The sequence below is a fragment of the Ciconia boyciana genome, chromosome 3 (genome assembly GCF_034638445.1).
Source record: "Ciconia boyciana chromosome 3, ASM3463844v1, whole genome shotgun sequence".
Classification (NCBI taxonomy): Eukaryota; Metazoa; Chordata; class Aves; order Ciconiiformes; family Ciconiidae; genus Ciconia; species Ciconia boyciana.
Window position 1 is genome coordinate 76600781 of NC_132936.1, and position 26013 is coordinate 76626793.

The 26013-nt window shown below is 41.2% G+C and overlaps 2 protein-coding genes across 10 annotated transcripts in view; one reads left to right on the forward strand and one right to left on the reverse strand.

Annotated features, from left to right (window-relative positions):
• MAP3K4 (mitogen-activated protein kinase kinase kinase 4) overlaps positions 1–965 on the forward strand; it is a 74360-nt gene extending 73395 nt beyond the window's left edge. For all 6 annotated transcript variants that reach the window (XM_072856209.1, XM_072856212.1, XM_072856210.1 and 3 more), the window contains one exon: positions 426–965. In XM_072856209.1, the coding sequence (XP_072712310.1) occupies positions 426–446 (21 nt within the window). In that variant the 3' untranslated portion in view covers positions 447–965. The remainder of the gene's footprint in view (positions 1–425) is intronic.
• A 1060-nt stretch (positions 966–2025) lies between these two features.
• Positions 2026–26013, reverse strand: part of AGPAT4 (1-acylglycerol-3-phosphate O-acyltransferase 4) — an 87147-nt gene continuing 63159 nt past the window's right edge. For 2 of the 4 annotated variants that reach the window (XM_072856217.1, XM_072856218.1), the window contains exons 6-9: positions 20479–20581; positions 18233–18308; positions 12739–12937; positions 2028–4999 (exon numbers count right to left, since the gene is read on the reverse strand). In XM_072856217.1, coding sequence (XP_072712318.1) covers positions 4908–4999; positions 12739–12937; positions 18233–18308; positions 20479–20581 — 470 coding nt within the window. In that variant the 3' untranslated portion in view covers positions 2028–4907. Of the gene's footprint in view, positions 5000–12738; positions 12938–18232; positions 18309–20478; positions 20582–26013 lie in introns of all 4 variants that reach the window. The other 2 variants (XM_072856219.1, XM_072856216.1) reach the window with 2 other exon arrangements.

Here is a 26013-nt window from a genome sequence, read left to right on the forward strand (position 1 = left end):
AATAGGCAAATATCCACAGCTACAAATTTAAGTGTATTAGTAACTTCTTTTTTGAAGAAGCAGGAGCACAGGTAGGTTATTGAATTCTGTCCCATCTGCCAGCATAAAGTTGTTCGCTTTGGTATTCTGGTTCAATAACAGTGTGTTTGGGGTCATTGTACCCTTCCCTCTCATCAGTGCACCTGTAGCCAAATCCCATCCATCACAGAGGCAGAATGCTTCTTTAGACACGTAAGAGTTGTGTGGTGACAGTGGAAACATCAGTATTCATATATAAATAGTTGTCATTCATTATCTGTATAACAAGGGAGACAGAAGAAAGCTTCAAAGATGTTCAGTGTAGGTGCTAAAGAAATTGATCTGTTGTCATCTTCTTGCTGCAGTAGGGAGACAATTGAATGAATTGCCTTTTGTCCTCTTCACAGGTTTGCACAGATGAAGAATGAAGTTATTCAATCTCTGGCCTTTTTTATTCTGGCAAGATATCTTTTAATCACTACTGTATGTAATATTTACATAAAGACTGTGCTGAGAAACAGTATAAAAGTTGAACTTACGAAGACTGCACAAGTGACGAGCGTCACTTTCTCTGCTGCTCCTGTATGTTTTACTTGGCACATGTTGCTCATGTGACAGTGTCCGCAAGTTGGAAGAAGCTACATGTTTCAGTGAAAGTGCCATTACTACTGTATATGGACCATACCTTTTTTGTTCTTTCTCCTGTTTCTCATTTGATTGAGAACTGTAATGTTAATATGTAGTATTTTTGAACTCTCTAGGTTCAGAAAAATGCTGTAGTGTTATCAGGCGTTATGGACCTTGTTTTTTAATCTGTTTGTTGAGTGCACTGACTGTGAACTTTTACTGGTTTTTTTTGTTTATTTGTTTTTGGCAAGCTTCAGATTTGTTATGCACAAGGCTGATCAATGAAATTTTAAAAGTTTTTTCTCAATAAATGGTTTATTTTAGGAGTTGTTGGTGAAGGGTTTTTCTTCTGAAAATAAATATGTGGGGTCGTGTCACATTTTAAACTTTTTTCCAAGGCTTGTTCAAGACTGCTAAGCTAACCTAACAGGAATAAGCTTCTCTTACATTGCAGTAGTCAATGTTTTGTCAAGCTCAAGATGTGTGGGAAGCATCTTGCGCTGCTACAAGTGATAATGGAATTAAGGTCCCCCCTTCAATCTCTCCTGAGGAAATAAGGTGATGTGCAATTCCTGACACTACCTATTACATAAGGGAAATTGCTTGCTTCTTGAATGTGAGAACTGCAAACAGGGAATGGTCTGCATGGCATTTCTGTGGCCAAGAGGAAAATCAGTAAAGCTTATTCTTGTGTTCTGTTTGGCAAAAGCAAGAACTTACTGTTAAGAGCTTTTTAAAACTGATTTCTGATCCTGGACTTAGATTTCACCACCACCACCCAATTGTCATCGGTCTCAGAAAATAGAAGTTAGAAGTGGTTAGCGATTAGAAGGAACAGCCTGCAACACTTGATCTATTTAGATTATTTTGTTTGGCTTGCTATTACAGATGACTTAAAACTGTTACTTGTAAGCATTATTGCAAGTTTACATATTCCTGTTACAGCTTTAGACCTTAAAATGGGTAACTTACAAAGCAGAGAACTTGCTTTTAATATTGGCTTTATTCTAAAGTAAGTCCTGTCTCTCTTAATCCACAAATCCTTGATTTGTTACAGGTGCGGGGTAGCTTTTAGCAGCTGGGTGAGCTGTTGAGAAGGTATCATGAAATCTGACATTTAAATCTAGAAAAGCATGAGCTTCACTGTGCAGGTCACCAGTGCAGTGTATCTAGGCTCTCAAAAAATACAATGCTGAATTTAACAAAGATTTTCCCTTCTCATCAGTTCTCTGTTTTCACTTATGATAGGAGGGGAAGTATGTTGTCTTTCTCAGCAACTGACTATGAAAGTACCTGAGGTAAAAGTCACCTTCCCCAGCCTGCTGTGTGCTTCATGTTGCCATATATCAGAAGTATCCGAGCGGTTTTTGTCCTCATTTGCCTTGTTTCAGGTGCCCTTGTACACAAACAGGAACTGCAGACAGCTTTTAGGAGTCAGGGTAAAGGTGAAAAGTAAACCATTACTAGTTCGTTGCTGCTGACCAAAAGAAAACTCATTCACTGCATGTCAGCTTTTTATACTTTTATTTCTGTATAAACAAATGTTAAGACTACTTTTGTTAAGGCAGTTGTAGAACATACAGTTGCTTGTGGGGATGAGGGGCAAACACTGCTTCCCAATGACATATGTCATTCTTTTAATACAGTGAACTGGACTAGTTTAACTTTGGCAAGTACCATTAAGCTTTCTCTGTTTGCCAGTGAAGGCTGGAAGGGTGCAGTGGTGCAGTCCTTGGGTGTCAGGGCTTCTAGAAGTGCTTAGGAGGACGGATCCAGGAGTGGCATGTTTGCCCTCAGCCTATTCTAAGGGTTGGTCCCAGGGAAATGGGTATGAAATAATCTAAATAATCTTTCAGAAGTATTTACACATTTGGTATTTTCCTCTGGGAGAAGTGGCACTGCATGCAGTTGGATAAGAAAGGACTAAGATTCATAAGGAACATTAAATGTCTCCCTGCCAGCATGTTAAATCAGTGGCTCTTTAAAAAGGCAAAAAAGCCAGTCTCTATCACTACATGAGTATGTATTTGCTGCTCAGAACTACTCAGCTACGTATACAGGGTTTTACCACCTGAGAAAAGCCCACTGTATCTGCCAAGTAAGGTAAATGCTAGCTTGGAGAGATCTTTTCTGTCTCCCACCCCCACCCCCTCTGGTGTACAGTGTCTTCAGGCCTGGCTCATTAACATGCCTGATGCATTACTATGGGTACATCTGCATTACTTCAGACACTACTCCAGGTTATAATAGTCAGTTTTCCACTGTTAAGATGATTGTTTTAGCAAACAGAGGTGCAGGGCATGTGCTTCATTAAGAGAATAGCTTTATAAGCACAGCAGTATTCTCTGATCTCAGGCTCCATTTCATGTGTTGAAAAACTACAGTAAAGCCCATGCTTATGTTCCAGAAAGCTATTCCAGAAAGCTTCAGAGCATAGGGAATGCATGTGTACACAAGACAGGTGGGGAAAAAAGCCCTCAAAACTAGTCCCTCACACTTCCCAAGGCCTATTCCTTCTCTCACGTTGTACACTTTATGCCTCCACTCTCAAAAAACTTTACTTACTGCTCCATGCTAAAAGCACCACTACACCTGCTCTTTAGGTGCTGCATATTGAACAGACTAGTTTCTAGATGATCTGATATATTGAACAGCAAATGCATATTTCATGGAGTGATTCATACTCTGTTGTATTAGCCCCTGTTTCTTCTGGCCTCAGTTTTATTACAGGAAAAGAGAAATGTTTTTTATAGCAGCTGCTAGAACTGAGACTGCTCACTTTGCTCTCTAGACACACACAGGCTGTTTATTCCTAGACTATCGTGGTTTAGTCCTATGTGCAGGGAAAATGTGCCATCATTAAAAGTGTCAATCATAATCCCCACTGCTCAGTATCAGTATCTTTAGATTTTAAAAGCTTGGGTTTTTTTCAGTCATAATTGCTGGTAGTTGGAAGTCCCCTCTTTTTCTTTTCTTTTTTTCTTCTTTTAAACAAGCTCTTTTTAGTAGCTTGCATACCCTTAACTCTTGAAGTTTAAAAACAAGAGGAGGATGCCCTGGAATCAGTACCAGGAATGTCAGAGCAATGCATTTTTCCCAAGGGGCTTGATTCTATTTTTATTTACTTCAAAAGGCTGTCATAGCCAGTCCAGCCAGCCATAAAAAACTCTAAGCCATGCCAGTGTCCTGTGTCTCTCCTACTTCCCCTCTTCTCCCCAAAAGAAAAGCAAAAGATAATTTAAGTATTACCTCAGGCTGACTGCTATGAGGCACCACATAAACTAATTTATCAGAAAAGGAAGACAAGCAGATTAATTGGGATCACAACAGTATGGGTGTGGGGCATAACTTTTAATGCACGCTTTGCATTACTTAGTTACAGCATACCCAGTTGTTTTGTTTCCACCATTGTTAGGAAGGCCTAGAATTTTAATCAGTGTTTACAGCTGAAAGGAATTTATTACCTCAGTTTTTCCAAACTATAAATGGCATTTACTCTCAAAAGAATTACAGGTTTTAGCTATCCCTCTGATGTATTGCCTGGGGAAAGATGTGGCAGTGGGTAACCTGGCTCTGCTCAGGCCACAAGGCCAAATTCCACTCCAGGTTATGCCACTGGAAGGCTCCCATCTAACAAAGTGGGCCCTTAGCCAGGGTCTGGCTGAAGGTTTAAGGGGCCCATGTGGTGCACACTGTGGGAGTAAGTTTAGATGTAGAAAAACTCTACTGCAAGTCTGCCAGTTCAGTGGAGCTGCTTCAGTCCAATACTGGTATAACCAAGAAGAGCATCTTACTGTATTTAAACATTGACAGATTATGGTTGTTAAATTGTTAACATGTGATCTACACAACTATCAATTTTAATCATCTTGTAAAAATCTTCTGACATTTATCCATTCCTTAGAGCAAGTGAAGAAAGATAAAGCCTGCACCTCTGGTTAGTTTCCAGGTAGAGTCTCATCATATAAGCACACTGGATTTTTTTTTTTTTTTTCTTCAAAACTTCAGACACTTCATAGGAAAACAAACCAACCAAACAAATGCAAACCTGTTGTGGAGAGTATACAAAGGAGTGCATCTTTCAAGCATGTCATCCAGCCCAACCCCCCCAGAGAAAAATAATAGTAGCACAAATTCGGATATGCATGGCAATTGCTCATCCTACCCTTCCTCTGATCTCACTTGAAGGACCATGATATGCACTTAAGAGTTTTCAGAAGTTGCATTTGTTCCCTTTGGATCGAAGCAGTCTCTGAAGATAACTACTTTTGTTTCTGCTTGTTGTCATTGTTGCCATAGGTGGAGCCCTTGTTAATTTCTGTAACGCCTATCATCCATCTGACACCAACAGAAGCTGCAAAATCAATAAAAATAAAGTTAAAGCTGCTTGCAGACAAAGACTGAGAATCCAGAGGCTTCATACTGCTACCAGGCATCAACTGCCAGCAGCAGGGCTGATACAACACCCTGTGTCCTGGCATTTGCTGCTCTTCAGCACATGAATGGGAGAGGACTGTCAGCTGGTAACCAGTGCTGCCCTGTGCTTTACCAGTTGCTTGGCCAGCTGTAACCTGGTGCTAGCACTTCTGTAAATAGCTACTTCTCCCTTGTGCTTCAAGCAACCTGTTCTGAAGTGGAACACAGACTATTTATTGAACAAATGTTATAACTGTAAGGCAACTTGAAAAAGCTGAATATATTATTTAAGTAAGAAGATAGGCTAGAAAGCAGCTCTGCAGAGAAGGACCTGGGCTTTCTGGTAGATGCCAGCAGTGTGCCCTTGTGGGAAAGGAGTACGAAGCTGCCCAGGGCTGCATTAGGAAGAGCATTTCCAGCAGGTCAAGGGAGATGATCCTTCCCACCCTGCTCAGCACTGGTGAGGCAAATCTGGAGTGCTTGGTCCAGTTTCAGCTCCCCAGTACAAGAGAGACACAGACATACTAGAGCAAGGCCAGTGAAGGCCACAGAGATGATTAAGGGAGTGGAGGGAGCATCTTGCATATGAGGAGAGGCTGAGCTGGGACTGTTCACAGCCTGGGGAAGTGAAGCTCGGTGTGATCTTATCACTGTGCATAAATATCTGAAGGGAGGGTGTAAAGCAGATGGAGCCAGGCTCTTCTCAGTGGTGCCCAGTGACAGGGCAGAAGGCAATGGGCACAAGCTGAAACACTGGAGGTTCCCTCTGAGCATAAGAAAAAAAGGAAGAAAATCTTCTTTACCATGCAGGTGGTTGAACACTGGCACAGGCTGCCCAGGGAGTCTGTGGAGTCTCCATCCTTGGAGATACTCAAAACCCAACGGGACACAGCCCTGAGCAACCTGCTGTAGCTGAACCTGCTCTGAGCTGGGGGTTTGGACTAGATGATCTCCAGAGGTGCCTTCCCACCTCAGCTACTGTCTTCTGTCTGATTTGCTTGGATGAAAGGCACTGTGTATTCTGTTCTTTCAAAATACCAGCACTTGAAAACAAACCAATCAACTACAGACTTGTGTTTTGTAGTATGACAGCAAATTCAGTGACAGTTTTTAGAAGTGCAAGTGGTAATTGGATACCAGAGATGAGTCACACATGATGTGACAGAGTGAAGGCTGAACAGACTGGTGCAATGGGGAAGCTGGTGGGGCTGCCCGCAGGTCTCCTGGATGCCGAGACTCCAGGAAAGCAGGGCCCTCTCACAGGCAGATAGCTGTGCAGTGAACAGTCCAGAAGGGGAGATGGCTCCTAGGGAGTTCACTGTCACTTACACTCCACTGTTAGTCTGTGAATGGAAATGCACACAACTGGGACAAGTGAAGGGTTTCACTGTCGCAAATAGAAAAGAAAAACACATCTCTGACATGTCAATGGCCATGAGCTAGGGAAGACGAGGAAGATCCAACATATAGCCTGCAGTCTGCGATCATAACATAATAGTAAGCATGAAATCATTAAGATTTTAACCAGAAGGGATAGAAACAGCATCTGGAGATGAACACAGAGCATAAATAAGAGCAGCTGTTACAGCAACCACATAGCACATTGGGGATTTCATCCAGTTCCAAGAATGCTATTGCCTGGACACCAAAAAGTACCTAGTTCAGTAGTTCAGATTTATTTTTTTTTTTCTTCTCCTTTGCTCCCTGGCAGAAGCTGCCACTGCTCTTCTGTCCTTGTTTCACCCTGCAGCCCTCAGCACCCTGGGGAAGGCAGGGTGCAAGGAGAAGGGACTGCTCATGTTTGCCAAGCCTGTGGAAACAAAGTGGGGATAAGTGCTGAGGTGCCTCAGTGGTTTCTCCCTGCACTGCCTGCCTCCTCTCCACAACTCTCCTGGAGCCTTAGTGCATACCCTAGAGATACCATCATGTTTAAGGATTTATTCCACTGTTGTTTTAAATACAACTATAGTAAGGGGAACTTCGGGTTTTTTTACTACAAGGAAGGGGAGAAAGGGAGATCAAGCAGGAATTGTGCCTATCTTAACCAGCTGTAAGAGTTTACGCCCACCCTGAGAAGAGCAGGAAAGAGAAGCTATTGGCTGAGGCATCCCTGCACTGCTCCATGACAAACTATAGAAGGTAACTGAGCTCCTGCCATCTTTCTGCCCATCATTACCCACCAGTCAAAAGATGCAGGAGGTTGCTGAGAACCTGCTCTGCCTGCCAGAGTGCTGGGGGCTGAGGGAGGGCTGAGCTAACACAAATCAACAGAGCCAATAATGTGATCTCTTTCTTGGAACATTTTTTAGCTCCAAGAAAACTACCACCTCCACACATAGTACCACATCCCTCAGCAAAACTTTAGCTCAGAGCAGAGCATTTCCACCTTTTCTCTCACACCTCAGGATTTCTTCTCATCTGTTACCTGGGGTTTGTACCTCACAGCAAGTGCTATAAGCAGCACAGCAGGTAGGGGCATAAAAATTTCCTGTATATAGTCTGCTGTACACCTGAGTTACACAGGTTATACAGTGAAATGAAGATTTGTACAACTAAAGCTTATAGGAATGGTAGAGATAGCCATTGAGGGCCTATCTTACATACTATTAAGAAGAAACAAGCAAGTAACAAAAAAAAAAAAACAGTTTTGGGCACCAGGCTGACAGGCCAGATTGTCTGGCAGCTCCACCAACAGGCAGAATCAACACAAACAGAATCCTGCACACAGTTTATATCCTGTTGTAAAACTTACTGTAACACTGCTGGCTCATGCACTCCTCACCTTCCACTCATCTCAGCCTATGGGCATTAACAGCCTTGCTGCCTAGATCACATCATGCTCCAACCCTTCAGTCCACACTGCACTTGGACACTGTCAAGTCACCAAGGACTCACTCACGGTTTGTACTGTGATCCATGGAAACAGGTTTTCTAATAGCACTGTGCACATTCGGTACAGCAGACATACAACAGCTCCTGCAGAATCAAAGCTGGCTCATCACTACTTACACTTGGTTCAAATTAAATACTTCTCTCGCCTGTAACTAATACTTAACTGCTGGCCCCACGCCATAAGTCCAGATGCCATTATGCTTTTAGCATTAGACATGTAAGAGCTACTTCTTCATTTAAAAGCCAAGAGAAGCCCTCTCATCTTTTGCATACAGAACCAACAATCCCCTTTTAACAGCTGTTGACAGCTCTATAATAAAGTACTTCTAGAGCATGAAGGTTGTCCTCTTCAACACAAGTTACCAAAACATGAAAGGCAACCTAACACCGAGTTCTTTGGAGCTAGATGAGATTGGGGAAGCAGGAGGAGGGAAAAAAAAAAAAAAAAGAAGCTGCTGTCAAATACAAATACTGACATTTGACAGACTCATTGCTTTAACACCAAAATATCAGCCCCAAGTTTTAAATAGCAGTTGTGAGTTAAGTACATAAATCTCTTGCCATGTGTTCTATGAAACTAAAGCCAGTTTTCAGAAGAGACTTTTGTCCCTCTAACTGCTTGAGCAGGGACTGCCTTGTGTTGGTTCAAGTAGTATCACAAAGGGCTCCTGGTCCCAGACTGGTAGTTAGATACTAGCACAATGTGATGACTATTATCAGTACAAATAGCCAAACCGCTGCACAACAAAGCAAGAGGGGATGGCTCAGCGTTCTCAGTATAAAGAGGAGACATCGTTCATTTAGGGCTGAAAGTGTTTGAGCTGAACCAGCAGAGCTATTGGTTATTCATTCCTTGGATCTGAGGGTTAGGGTCTGAGGGATTACAGTGCTTTTACTCCAGCTTAACTGCCATAGGGCATTTCTCTTACAGTTCTTTCCACCTGAACAGCCAGCTACTTACAAGCCAGGAGGTGTTTTATTGGAGAGCACAATTAGCAGAGACTGTCTAAAAGACAAACGACACTGAAAACAAAGCAGAGGGTACCAGCTAAAAGGACCTCCTAGTTCCTCCACTCTTTCCTATCACAGGTTTAGGAATATCTTGTGCTATCTGCACCTATGCTAATAAAGGTCATGTTATCAGGTACTGAAATCTGCCCTTAGAATCAGCTATCTATTTCTAATGGGCTATTAGGGACTGCAATAAGCTTCCCGACTCTGGTGAGCTGTCAAATTGCCATATAAAAAAAAATGTCTGAAAGCTACCTATGCTGCTTCAGTTTACGAACAGAGGGAAAAGGTCTACTAGGAGCAATGTGAAAAGGCAAGTTTATCACCTGATCACAATGGTAAATAAATCGCTCTGATTTACAGAAAAAGCTTCCTTTTACATTGTTAACCCAGCAGGTACCAATCACTGCTCACACGGGAAAAGATAGCATCCTCCCTGCTTTGCTACAAACTGGATCTGCCAGGCAGACAGTTCCAACTGGCACCAAGAGTCAGAACCTCCAAGGTACATTTGTGTTCATCTACTGCTACCTCCCAGCCATTGCAGGAGTCACTTCTGAGACCTTGCCTAAAGCTGGAGATGAACTGCAAAATAAAATACTGGTTGTTCCTCTGTCAGAGGCAGCTGTATCACTCCCAGGATATTCATGACAGAGATACCCCTTAGGATATAAAACACAGTCTGGGGAGAACGGCCTTACTACAGAAACTCAGCTATTGGCTACAAAAGTCAATGTGATAGCTCGGGCTGAAGTTTTTAGGTGCTTCCACAAAAAGAGACCAATGATTCCCAACTAGCAATAACATTGCTTTTAAAGGGATATAGTAAAACAGAAACAGACTATAACATACTAAGGGAGCCGTTAACTCTTTTGGCAAGTAATGACACATCCACTTTTAAGTGACCAGGATAAACCAGCTCTGCTTTTTGCTTGTTTTACTGAAGGCTGAGCTTCCTTCCACTCCCAGATTCTCTTCCCTCCACAGCTTCACAGAGGCTGCTATCTGCTAATAAGTGACATCATCATCTTTGTTTTTGCCTGCCTGTGAGCCAGAGGTGGCTAGCTGAGTCTAATCAGGCGACAGCCACTACTACAGGCAATGCAGTGTCTTCTGCTGTGCTGCAAATCCTGGCCAGTTACAAGCACTTTGGGTTTGATCACACTAGGTATTCAGAGTGAGAACAGAGCTGTTGCTAAGCACAGGGGTCTTTCAAAGGTTGCCAAGGACTGCAACTTGCAGCATCCCACAAATGTGGCAGATACGTATGGGGCAGCAATGCATATCACAGTGGGCCATTAATCTCACCACTCTTAATGCATTCCTCAGCTGTGCTTTTGCAGCCTGGGAGCTCACACGTTCATTCTGGCAGCAGACTGCTGCCTTAGCTTTCTGTTAGCTCCAGCATTACAAATAACCTGAGAACCTTTGGATTATCACTGCATTCAAAAGAGGACTCACAGCAGCCTGCTTATTAATCTTTCCTTGTGGCTAGAAGCAGAAGAAAGTTAAGTGGGGAGTAAGACAGCAGGAAAAAAAAAGGGCTCTTTTGCTGTCCATTCTTAGTAACATCTAGCTTTTTTCTTTACAGGTTCCTTCCCTCCCTTCCTGATAGGAGACATGACCTAGTTGTAAAGGCCACTAATGGCAAGATAGTATTGCACTTATGGTGGGGATGGGGGGTGTGGTGTCACTCAACTAAATTAATAAGGGCTAAATCCAGAAACACCACAGATGCCACAATGCCAAGCATTAAAGCATCCAGCCCTGAGGTTAAAATCCAGAACCCTGAATTATGCAGTGAGGTTCCCTGTGGAGGGTATGCAAGGCCTGAGGCACTTTGGAATGGCACCTGAACAACCAGCCCACTGAGTGGAGAAGCTGAATTAAGAGGAAAATGCTGAAGGAAAGATGAGATATTAAGAAGTTTTGCAACAGCTAAGCTTCAGTGCCCCATTAGGCCATCAATCCACAGCCCAGTACCAAACAGACTATGCCAGCCTTTCTTCCAAAGGCAGAACAAATGCCCTCTTGAGTGCTATTGCCAGGGACGTAGCGTTTGCAATGGTGTCATACCTCATCCTGCTCACTGTTATTGTATACCTATTTTGAACTAGAGCACAGGGAAGACCAGTTGACCCTTCTCTGCAACTGAAGGGGATTTAAACCCAACATGTCCCATTCCTGAGGAGCACACCTCAACCATGGTGCACACTCTTCACTCCCATCCTATTCACTGGTCAGAGAAGGAGGGGGAGCACTACTTGTACTTTCCAACAAGTAACATGGGTGGAAAAAAGGTGCTTCTAAGGTGTAGTCACTACTCCAATAAATTCTTACACATTTTACATAAAACATTCCCAGGGTAGAAAGCACCAACAACTCCTCCAGGTGGGGACAAGAGCACAGGATTCCCCTCCCTTTTCCTCTGCCTTGCCCACATTAATGTATCAACTATTATGTTGGACCTTATCCTTGCTCTTGTTTTCCTTCCTCTGGCCCAAAGCATCACTAAGCAAATATCCTGCCTACATGCATGCACACACACACACACACACACACACACTCTCTTCCTTCTCCAATTATCTGTCTAAGAAGCTTCCACAGTAGCTTACGCAGAGTTTGATTTGGTGGGCACTTTCTGAAAAAGAATATTGTGTGCCTACCACATCAAGCTCTTCACAGATGGACAAAAGGACATTACTTAATTAATCGTGATCAGACTAGCATGGGACCTGCTCAAGATTCAGACTTTTTGAGAATGCGAAGAATTATTATGTGTTAGGAACAATTTCCTAGGTAGACAGCAAAGAAGCATTTCCGAGACAAGAAAATGCTCCATGTTTCCCTATTTCCTCCACGTTGCTATTTTGGACATGGCTTTTTAAGCTAACTCTAATATCTCTGCATCCAAGTACACTCAAAGCCAGAAGGGCTGTGAAGTTCTGTTTCTTTTTCAAAGGATGTCTGTAATATACACAGGCGTTAAGGTGATGAAGCCATAAATACACGTGATGGTCAGTGCAGCCACAGAAAATATTTGCTTTATAAATCTATGGCTTATTCTGGAAGAGAACTTATTCTTCAAACAGGCACTCAATACGCCATAAAGCACAGACACCCAGATATGATGTTATTTGCCAAACTGACATGGTTCCTGCTTCCATGAAGTACACCAAATGAGATTTCCCTCCCTTTCTGTGGGCCAGCTCCTTGTTTTGTTTTCCTTCCTCCTCTTAAATAACATACTAGTTTAAACACAAACCAAGGCAGTTCAGAACTACCACAGGAACTGTAGGAATCACCTGTGATAGTCTATACCCTGTGCTATGTAAGTCAGAGCAGATGGCCACAACAGCCTGTCCTTAAATTACAAGCTCATGGATTTCCAGTGGATGACATATCAGACTATGATTAGATGAAAGAATTCTCAACAGAATAAATTAGCCTTGAGCACCTCTTCTAGGCATTCAAAGTGCAACCCAGCAACACACTACACAAGAAAATAAAGCCTCTTGTAGCCAAGCCACTGGAAAGTTACTGTTTTGATTTCTACAGAAACAGAAGAATTTGTATGCAGCTCTTACAAAAAATAATACAACTATACAAAAATAAACAACAACAAAAAGTATCTATTTAACCTATTCAAGGCTTAAGTGGATATAGTATCAGATGGTCTGTTGAATTCACAAGTCATGCTTATATTTAGTAAGCCTCAATAAATCATGTCTGACAGTTACCCTGTAAGTAATCTTTCTGTTGTAGAAAACTTACCCATTACAATGACAAATGCAAAACTAGCCAGTGTCAGTGATGATCCACTGTTGATCATGTTGACGAGCAGCTTGAATAAAGGATATAGCAGCAATAAGGCCCAGAAAAGCCAGTTCAAAAGTGTCCATGGTCGTCGGGGTGGTACTATAGGGACTGCTGGGTAGGTTCCTGTTCGGTAGTACTCTTCCTGGAATGCATCCTAGTAGAACAAAGGAGGGCAACAATTAAATCCCCATACCCATCTGCCAACAAAACTAGCCATTCCTGACTTTGATGTTCCTCTTTCTGCACGCCTGTAACCGCGGGGGAAGATCAAAGACCAAGTCATGGCTGGAAAGCTTGTACTTTGAAGTCAATGAACACACAGTCAAAAAAAAAAAAAAAAAAGAGCTTACATTGAGGTGTGCATCCTTTCTTTCTCCTACACATAGAAGTCTGAAAAACAGCATGCCTAGAGAGTATAAGCCCAGTAAAACAAGAAAGATGAGGGGATGTACACTCCTGCAGCAATGTAGACAACACTGTTGAACCTCCTGCAAGGGCCACAGCCACTGGCCAAATACTGCTGGTAAGCCAGAGAAGTGTTTGGGCTACATGTTCAGCAGCGGATCTTCTGTTCCCTAATGTTTTCTCCAACCACTGCTCTAAAACAGCATCCACAGCCCTGTGAGAAAAGGTCAGCAGACACCATTTTGTCCCATACTCCAAAGAACACCACCCCCTCCTCTCTGCTTTGTCCCATAGATGCAGGCTTGTTCATCTTGTTCCCATGAAGCTTACAGAAGGCAGTTTGGGTGCTGAACCTCTCTACAGACAGTTGAGCATGCAAATAGTTTAGAATCTCCCACTGGTTTTGACCAAAGGACTCTCCCTTTTAGTATAATACGAAGATGATAATGGGGTGGGGTTTGGATTTTTTTTGTTTTGTGGTGTGTGTTTTTTAAAGCACAGAAAACTTAGAATTCAGTACCTTCCTCTAGAGCCCATATGGGTGAACGGCATTGCCTTTAGCAATGTGATCAACCCAAAATATCAAAGTGAGTGGGGAAAAAAACCCCTTCCTTCTGGTTCAAAAGCAAAGATTATAAATCTGTGTTATCACATAAAACTGGTTAATTAATGAAGTCAGAATTAGACTCACATAAAAAGGAACCTCAATTTAGTCAGAATGAAGTGCTAAATTTCTTCAAAGAAAGGAATGCTTCATGATGGTTTCCAAAAATTCTGGCAAAGCCAAGATTGTCCTAATCAAGCACAAGAAGATTATTTCTACTATGGTATGATTTTACATTTACTTACACTCCAGCTGACACAGACAATTCTTTAATTATTTAATGGCAACTTGAGAAATTACAGGCTGCTACCATTTAATCTATTTCAAAGGAAACATTTAGCTTTTAAGAGATTACACAGTAATTAAAGCATTGTGCTCTTTATTGAGATTAGAAAAATTATGACTGTTTTGCGCATGCGAACTAGATTGTACTGGGATCACTTACGGCCAATTAATTAGCTGTCTTCAACAAATTACACAGTGTATGAAGTTTTCTTTACAGTGCCTTGAGGATTTTGGTTTATGACTGGTTTAACACGGAGCTACTAATCTTCAGTAAATTGAATTCTACTATATACAATTAGGTTTCTAAATACCAGTATTACCCAGAAAAGTTAAGAACTTCTGACTATTATTGGTATCGCCATTAGGGGGCCTATTACTACAGACAGCAAGACAGACTCGCTTAAAACAAGCGCAGCAGTTTTCTCCTTGTTGGCTCTGCACAGCATTACGGGCAGCAAAACCGTTGACCACATCTCACCAAGAGGTCTGAGACAGATGGAAGAAATATACAACTGGCAAAACAATGTCAACGCCATCACCTCCACTACATGTTGTGGGGAACAGCTCTTCAGTTCAGTTACGATTCCTTACCCTTAAAAACATTCCTATTTCTTGCAGAAGAGATCTGTGGGTTGATCTGCCTTCTAAGCTTTTGCAAAGGTACCTATGGTACCCCATCAACAGCTTAAGTCATAATTTAAACCCATGATGTACCTCAAAATTTCCCTCAATCACCTCGCCCGCATTAAATTCCTTTCATTCCTCTGCATACAGAGCTTGTTTTCAGTTTGTAATAAGTCCTACCCACCCACGTATCATATTCGGACATAGAAACATGCTCCCTCTAATGCCCCCACAAAATTTGAGTTACTTCAGACAGTGGGGTAGGTAACGCAGTGGGGGGAAATCAGGGAACATCCATCATCTTGTGAGAGGCTAACTGGATTCCTTCTCCCTGTTCCCACCAGGGAGGTCTGACTGCAGAGGTATGCCAGTGCCCTTTCATGAGGAAGACCACAAAGAATGAGTATCCAAAAATATATCCTTTGTCCCCAAACACTGCAGTCTTGTATACTTCCCCTCTTCAGTTATGCTTTGCTAATTCCCTGGGGCATTTCAGCATATATTTTCATGCCCTGTTTTCCATGCTTCTCTTACAAGTGAGAAGAGTTAGAAGCTCACTTTCTTTTTAATGGAAATTAAGATTCTCAAGCAGAACTTCTATTTCAGGCACTGAGGCTCTAAGGAGGTGAAAAAAGAAAACAAACATGCAAGGGTTAGCAGAGTTGTGGCTATTATACAGTTGTGGCTATTATACCTCTTCAGACCAGGCACTAAGATGCTCAACACGATCCTTGTTAAAGTCAAAGGGAGTCTTTCTAGCAATGGCAGTTTAAAAAAGAAAAGGAAAAGAAAAGGCAGCATGCAACCCAAATTGCACCTCTGTCATAATTTGGCATTAACTGATACAGTGCTGGCCATCTGTGGAAGGACAAAATTCACCCCAGGTGAGGAAGAAGCACACGGACATGGTGCTTACTCTAAGCCCAAAAAAGGAAGGAGAACAGCGTTTAGTTTAGAACAGCACAGTGCCATTGTTTATCTGGCAAGGCCCTGTTCATGGTATTTGCAGCAGTGGCTAAACCAGAAAATGAAGTGATAAGTAGCAAGAAACATAAACACACCAGATTCCCAGAGAGCAGTATTTCATACTGAGGTACATGTAACTGAGATCAGGCAATGAGGTAAAAAACCAACAGAACAAGCATTTCTCAAAGACTCTCACTCCTTTAGTAATGACAATTTAATTAAAAAAAAAAGTCACGTTCCTTCATGTCCACTAACTGCTGATTTCATTACTCAAACAGCTTTGTGTCCCTGATCATCACGACTGCACGGCACTCCAGCCTTGACCTCAGTACCCGTGGCACACCCCACCTATTGAATCATGCTATTACAGCATAATTCAGTGCACAGTATGTAAGTCTTGAGAAGGTACTGCAAAATTATGAAAATCACTGAGAATAAGCATCGGCACATGCAACCGTAATGCAAGATAAAATAGGGGCTCTGTTTTTCAGTAGCATGCATACCTTGTCTTACTTTGAAACAGAAAGTGGAGTGCTACAACCAAAATAGACAAAGCAGGGGATGAGTGCCTATCTTGCAATGAATTACTGACCTTTGAATAGAGATTTGTTACATTTTATCATAAATATTTACTGACCCTGAAGACATTAACCTGAAACAGAATTCATTTTTTGAAACAACACCTAGGTGGCAAAGCTGCTTGTTATCCAACCTAAGATCCAAATATCTTTTTAAAGATGCATGGCAGAAAGGTAAGACAGAATTGCATTTTTACCCTGCAGGTGAGCTTTCATCATCTCAGAACTCTTGAAGAAGTTGTCCCTGTTCTGCATTCTCCCAGTCTGATTTTACAAAGACATGGGCTTGTGTAAACCAGGAATGACTGCAATGAAATAATAATTTCACTAATGTAAAACAGCTGAAGGAAGAAGAACATGCCACCTTCAGAAAAAAAACAACTACCAAACCTAAAAAACAGCCAATCAAAAAAATGCCACACAGCCAAAAAGGTTTTAATGGAAAGGAAAACTGAACACACATTCCTTCCTCCTGTACTTAAATAGGAAACTATGGGTTTAACAAACCAGCAAACTAAGTTGTTATGAAGAAAGCAGGACAGATGTAGGATGCTCTGTTTGCACTAGAAATAACTGAGTGCCAAAGAGGGAATAACAGAGAAAACTTCAAGTGATTTACTGCAAACTATGTAATAAAGGATTCAGGAAAACAATCACCACATTCTCATTTGATTTATGTTCTTGTCTTACAAATGTCTAAACATTTCTTAGGAACATGAAACAGGGTTACAGAAGAAGTCACAGTAGCAGAAAGTGGACTTTTGCAATGTTCAGCAAAAGGACTATTTGCATTTATATGCCTGTAGAGAGAGCATGGGCCCATGGGTAACATAACGCCTTTCTGCAGAAAGGCGTTAGGGGTCATGTCTGAATTACATGTTAGTGGCACAATTTACAAGAAGGGATATCAGAGGCAAAGCTGGTAGATCTACAACTGAGGTCTCAACACACATTTACTTTTCACATTTCTGTAAGCAAACTGCTTAGAGGGGCTATGAATTAAATGAGAAACAGTCATGGTTTGAAGCCGAGAAAGCCTAGAACATAGTCAATACAGAAATGCTAACATGGTGTTCTGGGTGGAGTACAACAAATGGCACAGCAGAATTTTGCTGCCCCAGTGAGGGGAAACCAGAGCGTAGCTATATTCTATCACTTCTAAATCCAAAGCACTGCTGTATTCCAGTCTGAGTACATAACTTAGATCAATTTATTGAAGCAAACTGAGCTGCCAGGCCCTCATGCCTTGCATATCTATGACTCTCACTGATTGAAATGGGAGTTCTGCGTGTATTCAAAAGGTGCATCTCCCAGTCTTTATCTCCTATGTTCATAAAAACAAAACTCATGAGAAACAGATTCTGGAAGTCTGAAGGATGCATATGAAAGTATTTGGGAAAAAAAAAAAATCAGCGGGCATCTACAAACACACAGTCATTATTATTCTGCCCCCATTCTATGTAATTAGGAATCTTAAATGCACGCCTTCTATGCACACAATGTGAAAGCAATTTATCAGCCCGTCCTATTAAATGTTGGATCTTTGCCTTGGTAAAAAAGACAGGGTAAAACAAGGGACAGAAATTTTAATACACTAAAGCAAAATATACCTTACTTAGCCCATGAATTACTTCGTGATTTAGGAGGTGCCTTTAAGGGGAAGGAGGTCCTTCTACCAACCAGGAGGTAGTTGTGGTTTTTGTATGCTTATGCAACTCTCTAAAGAAGAGTTTTAAAACTACTCTATCAAAGCTTGTTAAGTTTTCTTCCTGTTGCTCTTTAAGTACAAAATAAAGGCAATCATGACTGACAGCACAAGACCAGTTTGTGTCTGGAGAAACAGAGCACTTATCCTGAAAACAAACCAACCAACCAACCCCAAGCCCACAAAGCAGGACCAATACACATGCACACTGTAAAGGTCTACTAGCAGTATAAATAACTGAGCACAAGCGGTTCGCAAGTGCTTTCTAGGCAAAAAACCAACCTTTTCTTGATACAGTTTGTGGAGCCAGTTAGAACATTCCTGCTCATCTTCTGGGACTTCCTCTAGTGGAATCCGCCTGCCAATAGTAAACAAGAGAAATTGAAGAATATTAAACACTTCCAATCCCATGAGCAGCACTTAGGTTATACAGACAGATTATCTATCTGACAGGAGACTCACTATATTTCCACCTTTTTTAAATTTGTGATAACAGCTCCCAGAGCAGCAAAGTATAGTTTGCTTCTAGAGCCACCTCCAGTTTTTAGATGTATCTGAAATTCAGAAATTTAGATTTCTGAAATAGTAATGCATGATGTTTGAGCTCACAAAAGCCACTTTCTAGATAAAGGTTTGCAATTTTCTGTTTCCAAACAAAGGTTATGAATGAGTTAATTTCTTACCCCACCTATGGAGTTCAAGGCTGTATTTAATCAGCCAGGCATTAGAGAGAAAAAACAAACTATTCTCCTTATACCTAGGGTAAAGCACTCTAGTATTTCTCAGGTAACATTTACAATTCTTATAATTTTTGTTACATGCAGCTTGTTTGGATAATTTCCAGCAAAATGGCTCCTATCACTGAAAAACCCTCTCTTGACAAAACAAAGTTTTCATCGCATTACATGAATTTTGGTCAATAATCCTGTGACAGAAAAAAATCCCCCTGTCATCTTCATTTAGGTATGCTAATAGCAATATTTAATAATTTTACATTTTTCAACATAGCATATATTTTAATTAATATCCATTAAGAGCAACATCAAATTAACTTCCTTCAGCACAGGAGAGAGCACTTTTCACTGTCAGGACACTCCTGTTTGCAGTTAATAAATTAACAAGGTGGGACACTACTGTTTTGTTCCTTTATTTAAGAAAGTCATAAGATGACAAACATTAGAAGTCAACACAATTTGAGCAGAGACAAACAGGGCCATCCAAATTTTAAAAACTTCTACTGAGTGCAACACCTGCAGCACTTCAATAAGAAAATATGGAGGATTTTGAAGAACATCTGTGATGGTCCCCAATTAATTGCCGAAACAAATTTTGCCATGAGGTTTACCCTGCCTGTAAGAGCTTTTCAGGAGGCTCAAGAGGACAGAAGGGCAAATTGCTAGCCCAAGTCATGAAAAGCAATTTCCATGCTCTGCCAGACTGACTTGCAGCAGGCTGGAAGGGTGTAAAGGGAGACACAGCAAGATGCACAGTGCTACACTGTTGGAGGAACGGCCTACACTTGTAGGGCCAGCTGCTCCTCCATGAACACTAGCCAGCCAGGCCATGCACACGAAACACAAGGTCACTAGGCTGAGTTACCCATGGAAGTCAAGTGGGAATGCAAATTCATGTTGCATCCACGAGGAATCAAGAGAAAGTTTCTTTTTACCCTTGGGCAATAACAGTTCTGAAGAAAATATTTTTTCAAACAGGCAGAAAAGGGGAGGTAAGAAGAAACGGTTGCCCTACTCCACTTCATGTCAGTAGCCAAGATAAACCCATTGGACCAGCCAATTATAGCTATAATAGGGTTATGATGAACTCCTGATCACTTGTGGGATCACTTCTAGACTCCTATGCTCCAGCCCTAAACCATCACATACCCTGAGTGCCTACACCGTGGGTGCTTCTGGTAGAACCTAGCCTGGGAATAAGGGCTTGGAATTGGCCCATTCTCATTAAGATTATGGGAAGCCATTGGGGTATTCATCACTTATAGAAACATTAATGATAGAGAATCCAGGTAATTGTTTTTTCATTAAACAACCCCCTTCTTGGTAGAGAGGGAGCAGCAGTTAAATACATCAACAACTACACCAAACAGAGATGGGAACATTCCTGAGCCTGGCCTCCACTTGAGTGGGAACTATTGTGCCAGAGACAGGCATAAAGTCACCCCATCCGAACACTTAGTAGATGTTTGGTATTCTGGCCAAGTGAGTGAAAGAGAGGCCCCACCGTTGCTGCTGAGCTGACAAATAGACACACAAGTGAATTAAAAAAAAAAAAAAAACTACCACACAAAAAATCCTGTAGAGCTTTATAGGGTCCTCACATATTTATAGTCACAGAACTTTACAAGAAACCCTTCCCATCCCATATGAGTTTTTATCTGCAGTTCTGTAAAGCCAGGTTGGTAGAGAATTGCCATCTGTTACCTACTTGAAAATATTTCCTTACTTGTGCAATTATGACTGCAAGTACACACTTCTGTATGCCAAAAAGGAATTAAAATATGGATTACTTGCCTTACATATAAATCTGCGTGGTATTTCTTTCCATTTAGAACTCCCAGCAATGTTGGATTCTCATTATTTCTAAAATTGAGGGTAGAATCATAGACTGCAGAAACTACAAGAAGAGAAACAGGTTATGTGATTACTGTAGTAATAGAACAGAAATAAGTCATTCTCTCTCAGACAAGGAGCATATTTAAATATGAAGTCATCAGAATAGCATGATAGTTTGAGCTGTCACCAAGGTAAAGGCAACAATGGAATATTCAACATGCAGGTTTTAAGAAGCCAAATAACCAGTGACCCTTTCAGGAACTGCACCAGTAGAACGGAAGGGTTTGCTCTCCACCCTTGTCTCCTTCCCCATCAGGTGCAGAATGTTGGGCATAGGGAACACAGTTACAGTTTCAGACAGTTAATATACCTAGGGACACTCTAGGAGTCAAATGGTTGAAAAATTATTAGCTTTCTCCACTCACTGTGAATGACACAACTCCCCCCCAAATCTGGGTGAATAACCAGGCAGATACACACTTTATAAACAATGAACAATATATACAGTTTGACTAAGAATAGTCAAAGGTAAAGTGTGTGTGAGAGACATCCTACAGCAAGAGGGCTTAATGCAACTATGAATTGCTGGGGTTCAAGACAACCTCCCCTTCCCATCCATTATTTGATAACTGAGGCACTTGCTATAGGGCAAAGGCAGAGTCAGAGTAACAGACCACATCCTGTGTGAGCTGGGCTGCTGCTATGAAGACATGCAGCTGAGAGGAATAGAACATGCAAGTTCCACAGAACAAAACTGCAACCAAACTTTCAGTCTTGAGAAAACACTGTTTCTGCAGTTCAGGACTGTGTGGTAAAAGTATTTGCGAAGGTCATTCATAGTTAAACTAAGACAGCATTAACAAGCAGTTTCTACAGAAACAGTGTTCACAGTTTTAAACCACATAAAGTGTTTCAAAAGAGTTTCTTCGAACACATCCTTAGAGACACTATTTTCCTGATGTCACAAAATTACCAGAGAGCAATTCATTTTCCTGACACTGAAACCAACTGTGCATTGCGGTACAAATTCTAAGATCAATGCCAGCAACAAAACTTTTTTTTTGGTCACGAAAGTGACAAACATGCACTTCACCTGTACCTTGCTGTATTTTAGGTTTTCTGCTCTAGAGTTTTGCAATCATGAACACTGTGATGAACCTTTATTGTGAGAGCTCTTGACCCACCTAAGAAAGCCTTTTATTACACAGAACAGATGTGCTTTTGGTTTTGAAGCCTCTCTAGCTACGAGAGATAAATATGGCTTGGTCACAACATTCAGCCCCCAGAAACTCACCACAGCATTTGTTATTGCAAAACAGAAGTCATAGCGCAGAACAGAAAAGCCTGGCTTCAGCGCTGCAAGGAAATCCTGAAAACAGAGGCCAAAACCCTGTCACTGCATACAGACTGTATCGCTCTTTAACAACTCTATTATTTTCCTACTACAGTGGGGTTTTTAGCCCAAACTCAAAACTATAACACGTAAGCCAAAATCTACTTCAAGCACACTACTCTTCCTGCACAATATAAGCCAGAAATTACTTTTTTTGAATAAATTATCTACCTCCATTTTTAAGCTTCTTAGTGTAGAAGGATTTTACTAATCTACTCTAATTTACTAATCCAATGTAATTGAAGGAAGACAAGAGCTCAATTTGGTTTATACAGGGTAAGCTTCTTAGTTTATTCTTTAGTAGCATGAGATGATTCTAACAACAACAGGGACACAATACAGGAAAGTATGATGTACGTAACACTTGTTCTTTCGTCTTTTAGAAGACGTCTACATTTGAGTTTTCATATGAATTGGGTGCTTGTTCAGACCCACTGGAAGATGCTTCTCTTGTTCTGAAAAAACTTCTGCAGAGTTGCTCAGGAACATTTTTATGTGCTGATGGCCATACACAGAGTTTTCCTTCTCTCCAGGGAAAAAATAACCCATTCCAGTTTGTAATTGATCTGTAGTTTGATATTCAGTCCAGTCCTTTTTAATATCACGCTGAAATCTTTTGGTGCGAAGCAGTACTAAATGCAAGACAATGATAGCATATGCAGGAGTAAACAGACCTCTTATATCCAGATATAAAATAACTGAAGACTTAGGCTTTTCCATTTTGAAAGTGCAGGAAAAGAACAACAGTAGAAGTGTGTCCTGGTTTTGGCTGGGATAGAGTTAATTCTCTTCCTAGTAGCTGGTATAGTGCTGTGCTTTGGATTTAGGATGAGAATAATGTTGATAACATACTGATGTTTTACTTGTTGCTGAGTAATGCTTACATTGGTCAAGGACTTTTCAGCTTCCCATGCTCTGCCGGGTGCACAAGAAGCTGGGAGGGGGCACAGCCAGGACAGCTGACCCAAACTGGCCAAAGGGCTATTCCATACCATATGGCGTCATGCTCAGTATAGAAACTGGGGGGAGCTGGCCAAGAAGCAGCAATTGCTGCTCAGGGACTGGCTGGGTGTCGATCAGCGGGTGGTGAGTGATTGCATCACTTGGTTTTTTTTTTCTTGGGTTTTGTTCGTCTCTCTTGTTATTTTCCTTTTCATTACAATTTATTATTATTAGTTTTATTTTATTTCAATTATTAAACTGTTCTTATGTCAACCCACAAGTTTTCTTACTTTTGCTCTTCCGATTCTCTCCTCCATCCCACTGCGGGGGGGGTGGGGAGGGTGAGAGAGCAGCTGTCTGGGGCTTGGTTGCCAGCTGGGGCTAAACCACAACAAAGTGTCAAAGAGAAAGACTGCACCTAATTAAAATTTGCCAGAAAGCTTCCACAGCGAAAGCAGTGCTAGCATGCTGCGTGACACACTGGAATTGTTTTTCATTAAATGTGTATTTCGTAATTACATAATTAGAACTGGACATCGCATTACTTTCTCATCCAAAAGCTGAAGAGTCCAGAAATTTCACGTTCTAAACCAAGTAAAAAAAAACCAACTCCACAGTATCTTGAAAACATTGCAACTGTCTCACTCTCAGATTAATTTAGGCAGCATTTGAGAAGTTTTGCTTCAATTGTGAAGTAAAATATTTCCTCAAATAAGTTACCTTAAAACATCTTTTTCATTAAAAAACAAACACAATTTAATATTTGGAAGCCTTTTCAAAGGCTCAGAACAGATCATAGCTGAAAGAAAATTTTTCCAGCTGAATTGCTATTTTCTGACAAAAAGGCTAGTTGTCATTTTGTTTTCTAATCTCTGCCCAGCTTTCTTTTTACATCTTTAACTTTTGGTTCTTTGTACAGCATTCTGACAGAGAGCTATGTACTTAAGAATTTAAGATTTAATTTCTTAATTTTGACCTAAAAAATCTTTGGATTACATATTTAAAGAGGATTTTTCTTACTTCGACTGACCTCTTGAATTTCATGCATTATTTTGTGGACATGGTAGATTATGCCAGAACAATTATCCGACAAATCAACCTACAGGCAATGAGTATGCCTACATACAGCTTCATACTAGCACACAATGATCTGAAGTGAAGACTGGGAAAGGGAGGGTAAGAGACAGTGGGATTCACTGTACTGCTGGTATAACAACCACCTTAACACAGTCCTTTGATTTAACATTTCTTTGCTCTGGTCATCTTAGTCAAAAATCACTCATCCTCTCAAACTTGGTAGCTCGCTCAGGAGGATGACCAGGAGCCTCACTAAACACTGAAAGAAATCCAGGACTAAAGTGCAGTTCATGGGGAAAAAAAGTCATTGCAAAACCCCCAAACACTGTCATATTGAACTTCATGAGAACGTCACCCTGGCATTTATTCTCATTCATTCCCTCTAGGACAGTAGTTACCAGCATGCACAATTGGAGGAAAAGGCTGACAACTTGGAGTTATCTACAATCCATCATGAGGCACATTTTTAAATACAAGTCTTAACTAAATAGACAAAAACAGCTGAAAGGAACTGACTGATATACAGCCAGGCAATAAAAGTAACAGTTAAATATATCTTTTGCAATATTTATGACATTTATTTTTACTGTAAGTAATGGGTGAGTTTTAGAAACAGATCTGTATTTTCATTTGCTTCCATGAATAGTACAGGTAGCAAACTCTACAGCCTAACAGCAATTTCTTAAGACAGCAAACAGCTTCTAGAAATGAAGTTTCTGGGGACTGCGTCTGTACTACCAAACTGGTAGAGATGGCCACTGAAAAAATATCAGAACAAGTTCAAAAAATATTAAAAGCACTCCTTTAAGAATCAAACTGTCTGCAGAGATCTGAATTTGTGAAAGTAAGTCTCTGAAAGGAAAAGAACTCCATTATCACTTATGAAAGACATGAGTTAGGAAGGAAGGTTCTTTACTTGTTATTTTGTGTGAAAGATATTTTTATCCAAATATATCTGCTTATGTTGACAGATACGGCACCACTGGGATGGAGGCAGTTTCCCATGTATGCACATTAAAAAAACTCCTTCTGAAGCTAAATTTTTCAAAACAGACGGACTTGCCAGACTGATAGCACCCGTGCCTGTTTCCAACAGACACAGAACTACGCACCAGGTAGCATTAAGAGTTGATACAAAGTTTTGAAAAGGACCACTATGTGATCACTGCTACTGCGGGTGAATTACCTCTACAGCCACAGAAACCAGCATCCATCCATCCTATAGTACTACAGCCTCAGACAGGTTGAATCACACCCTTGACAGAAAGGAGGAACAAAGAATAGAGGAAAAGGAAACGCTGACCTCTGTCACACCCAGCTTGGAACTGGATCCAAACATTTGGCTTGCCTTCACTGCTATGTCATGCTGCAGCTATCTCCCTTAGTAAGGCGCTCCAGCCAGGCCCACCACCCCTTGTGGAAGAGCAGAAAGTGCATTAGCCTAAGTGGCAGGCCCCAAAATGGGCTCAGGCAGCTCAGCACCAGTCTCTCACTTTCAGAGACGTGCAGGGATAACCCACTGCAGACTTGGCCACTGAAATGGAGGTGAATCGTACCGCAAGAGAGACAGGTCAGCCTGCAAGAGTCATTCTTGTACATCATTAGAGATGTCACTGAACTGAAGTTATAATCATCTGCAAGTTGCCACTGCTGCTTCTGCAGACAGTGCAGCAATTCCGCAGTCACACTGACGCTGTTTGGAACAAGTAATTTGAGGCTGTAATAGAGAGATACAGTCACTTGCTGGGCCACGTTATAAGGCAGAGCATAACAATGAGACTTGGGATTTACAGTGAACACGTCAAATAGTACTATTTACCAATGTAAATATTAAAAAAAAAAAAAAAGACCAAATTACTACAGCATATAGCCCCTGCATATATTGACACCTACAACAACATGTTACTGCTTATAACGTGGGTACCAAATGTCAGTGCAGGTTAACAGAGATAAGTGGTCAAATCCTATCAGTATTCATGCAAGAAAGGAATAATTTCAGGATAGAACTTACATTTATAGATTATAGACTGTCAAAACAGACTTCCATCATGTTCTCTAAAAAAAACACTTATGGACTTCCT